Source organism: Bos indicus x Bos taurus, chromosome 9 (genome assembly GCF_003369695.1).
Source record: "Bos indicus x Bos taurus breed Angus x Brahman F1 hybrid chromosome 9, Bos_hybrid_MaternalHap_v2.0, whole genome shotgun sequence".
NCBI lineage: Eukaryota > Metazoa > Chordata > Mammalia > Artiodactyla > Bovidae > Bos > Bos indicus x Bos taurus.
Window position 1 is genome coordinate 56,730,070 of NC_040084.1, and position 3,957 is coordinate 56,734,026.

The 3,957-nt window shown below is 39.8% G+C and overlaps 1 protein-coding gene across 1 annotated transcript; it reads left to right on the plus strand.

Annotated features, from left to right (window-relative positions):
* Nucleotides 1-207: 207 nt before the first annotated feature.
* Nucleotides 208-1,756, plus strand: LOC113898346 (tripartite motif-containing protein 5-like). Its single transcript, XM_027551378.1, has one exon. It carries the CDS (start codon nucleotides 402-404, stop codon nucleotides 1,170-1,172), a length of 771 nt encoding a protein of 256 aa, XP_027407179.1. The 5' UTR covers nucleotides 208-401; the 3' UTR covers nucleotides 1,173-1,756.
* Nucleotides 1,757-3,957: the final 2,201 nt, after the last annotated feature.

Genomic DNA, 3,957 nt, shown 5'->3' on the forward strand with positions numbered 1-3,957 from the left:
GGAGGAGAAGGGGACGACAGATGATGAGATGGCTGGATGGCATCACTTACTCGATGGACATGGGTTTGAGTGAACTCTGGGAGTTGGTGATGGACAGGGAGGCCTGGCATGCTGCAATTCATGGGGTTGCAAAGAATCAGACATGTCTGAGTGACTGAACTGAGCTGATACAAAGAACAGTATGGAGTTTCCTTAAGCCTGGGAACCTGCGGCCTAACAGGCATGTGGCCAATATAGTGCAGAGACTCTGAGAGGTTAAGGTGAGCCCAGAGGTGGAGCAAGAGAGAAATCTCTGTGCTCACCATGGAGAGAAACTCCACCTCTTCTGTGAGCAGGATGGGAAGGTCATTTGTTGGCTTTGCGAGTGATCTCAGGAGCACCGAGGTCACAACACATTCCTCATGGAAGAGATTGTGCCAGAGTACCAGAAAAAGCTCCAATCATGTCTGCAGAGGCTGAAGGGGAAAAAACAGGAAGCTGAGGAGTTGGAAATTAAAGTCAGAGAAGAGATGTCTACTTGGAAGATTCAAATACAAAATGAGATACAAAATGTCCAGGGAAAGTTTACACAACTAAGACAAATCCTGGACAATGAGGAGATTAAGGAACTGAGAAAACTGAAGGATGAGTTGGGAGTTATTCTCAAAGAGCTGGCAGGATCTAAGAATGATCTGGTCCAAGAGAAGCTATTGGTGAGCAATCTCATCTCAGATGTGGAGCGCCATTTGCAGGGATCAACAGTGGAGCTGCTGCAGGATGTGAATGTTATCATGAAAAGGAGTGAAACCTTGGCTCTGAAGAAGCCAAAATCTTTCCCCAAGGAACAGAGGAGAGTGTTTCGAGCTCCTGATCTGAGAGAGATACTGCATGTGTTTAATGAGCTGACAGATGTGCAACGCTACTGGGTTCAGGTGACCCTGAATTCTCCCAAGTGTGCAAATGTTGTCATTTCTCCGGATCAGACACAAGTTAGATATGCATCCAGTGACCAAGGCTATAATGCATACTTGAATTATAATTATGAAACTTTTGGTGTCCTGGGCTCCCCAGTTATCACATCAGGGAGACATTACTGGGAGGTAGACGTGTCAAAGAAAAGTGCCTGGATCCTGGGGGTATGTGGTGAAAAATGTGAAAATACCATGATAGTACCATCAGTATTTGGAAATTGAGGAAATGGAAATTATCCAATTGGTTTTTCAGGATATAAACCTAAAAATAGAAATTGTGGAAATTGTCACAATGTTTATTCCAGATATCAACCTAAAAATGGCTATTGGGTCATAGGGTTAAAACATGATTCTGTATATAATGCCTTTGAGTCTTCCTTCTCAGGTCCTGTGATTTTAAGCCTCTCCCTGAGTGTTTCTCCCCATCGTGTTGGGGTTTTCCTAGACTATGAGGCTCACACTGTCTTATTTCTCAATGTCACCAACCATGGGTTTCCCATTTATACATTCTCTTCATGTTCCTTTCCTCAGGACATAGTTCCATATTTCAATCCTATGAACTGTGGTGCCCCCATGACTCTGTTCTCACCAAGCCGTTGAGTCTTCTTACATTCACACTCACTCCTCTATAGTGCCTCTTACTGTAGGTGCATCTGACACACCTGTGCTTATCTGCAACATTCTTACCCTTTTTCCTTGCTGCCTCTCTATTTTTTTTCCATTTGAACATCCTTCATTCATTAGGAGGGTGAACAATTTCCCTTGTGTCATATTTTCCCCAATATCATGTATGTGTTAGAAAATCTTAATTTTCCATACTCCATGGTAAAATGATGGATGCCCCATAAAGAAAGAGCAGTATTGATGTAACACCTTTGCCAAATTTTACAATCTCATTTACTCTGCCACTGACTGAGAAAATGATAGAAAGCTTTTCAAAAACATTTGTATATTAGACCTAGTATAGGAGTCCTTCACTAAAGAGTGAGTGCTGAGCTGTGTCTCAGTTTATCCATGATGCCAATATTCATTAAGAAATTGAGGAAAAAATATCATGAATGATATGTATTAAGAATTAAAGTTTTGTGTTCAGAGTGTCTAAGTTCAAGCCCTGTCTCTACATATTAGAAGTGTAAACTTGAATAGCATATTTAAGTGATATGTTTATTTTCTTAAAATAATCTTGTTATAAAATTGTACCATACACAAGATCATTGTGAAAAAATAAACACAACTAAGTATAAAGCATTAAAAAAAAAAACACACTAAACAGAGAACTATCATATGACCCAGCAATCCCACTACTGTGCATATACCCTGATAAAACCATAATTCAAAAAAACACATGGACTCCAATGTTCGCTGCAGCACTATTTACAATAGTTAGGACAGCAGCCAGATGTCCATCAACAGATGAATGGATAAAGAAGATATGGGGTGTGTGTGTGTGTGTGTGATGGAATATTGCTTGCTTGCTTGCTAAGTCGCTTTAGTCGTGTCTGACTCTGTGAGACCCCATAGATGGCAGCCCACCAGGCTCCCCCATCCTTGGGATTCTCCAGGCAAGAATACTGGAGTGGGTTGCCATTTCTTTCTCCAATGCGTGCAACTTTAAAGTCAAAGTGAAGTCGCTCAGTCATGTCCGACTGTTAGCAACCCCATGGACTGCAGCCTACCAGGCTCTTCTGTCCATGGGATTTTCCAGGCAAGAGTACTGGAGTGGGGTGCCATTGCCTTCTCCAGTGATGGACTATTACTCAGCCATAAAAAGGGAATGAAATTGAGTTACTTTAAGTGATATGGATGAACCTTGACCCTATCAGATTGAAGTAAGTCAGAAAAACAAATTGTATATTACCACATATATATGGAATCTATTAATAGAAAAATGTTACTGTTGAACCTATTTGCAGGGCAGGAATAGAGTTATACTAAGATGTAGAGAATGGACTTGTGGACAAATTGGGGGGAGGAGAGGGAGGATGAATTGAGAGAGTAACACTGACACATATACATTACCATGAGTAAAATAGATAGCTAGTGGGAAGCAGCTCTATAACACAAGAAACTCAGCTCGATGCTCTGTGATGACCTAGATATGTGGAATGGAGGGATGGGAGGAAGGCTTAAAAAGGATGGGATATATGTATACACAGGGCTGATTCACAATGTTGTACAACAGAAACTAATGCAACATTGTAAAGCAATTGTATTCCAATAAAAATAGAAGAAAAAATATACAGTACAGCTTTAGTTCCTTGAAATTTTATTTTTAAAGCCCAACAATGATCTACTGATTGCCTAAATGAGCACACTTGCCCTAGCTTTTCATGCTTCCTTCATAATGTTGTTAACCCCTGTTTTCTATTTAATCTTTCTCCTCAACTGCCTGTCATGATAAAAATATTCATTTTTTCTCTCTTTTCTCTGATGCTTCCCCTTACCCAGTCTGCTTTTGTGTGGATCTAAATAGGACATATACCTTAAGGCCCAATCAATCTTCAAACAAAAGAAACTGTTAGAAAATCTAAAAGCAGGATCCAGAAGTAGAATCCAAAACCAAAAGATGTGCTAGAGAAAAAGCAGAAACTAAGATTTTCCCAGGGCTGAGCTATAGAAACTTGGAATTTCTATTCAGAGTTTTGCTACTGAAGTGCTTCATTCAGGTCATTCCTAATATTCAGGGAGGTTTCAAATTCCCAAAAGAAAGGATCTTATTGAGCTATCTTATGCTTTGGGTCAATCACTTTTGGCACCATACAAGATCGGGAATAGAGTCTTGGTTGGTTCTAGAAGTTGGAAAAGACCACGGTTGGCATCTACTACAAGTATTCATTGTAAATATCTCCTACATTCCTGCACTGAAAATACAATTTCTGGACTCCTATTCCATTCTGCATGATACAAGTTAAAGCAGACACTGAAAACTAGCTAGTTAGTTCACAGAGACATGGCTGAATGAACATAAAATCATATATATATATATATATATATATATATATATATA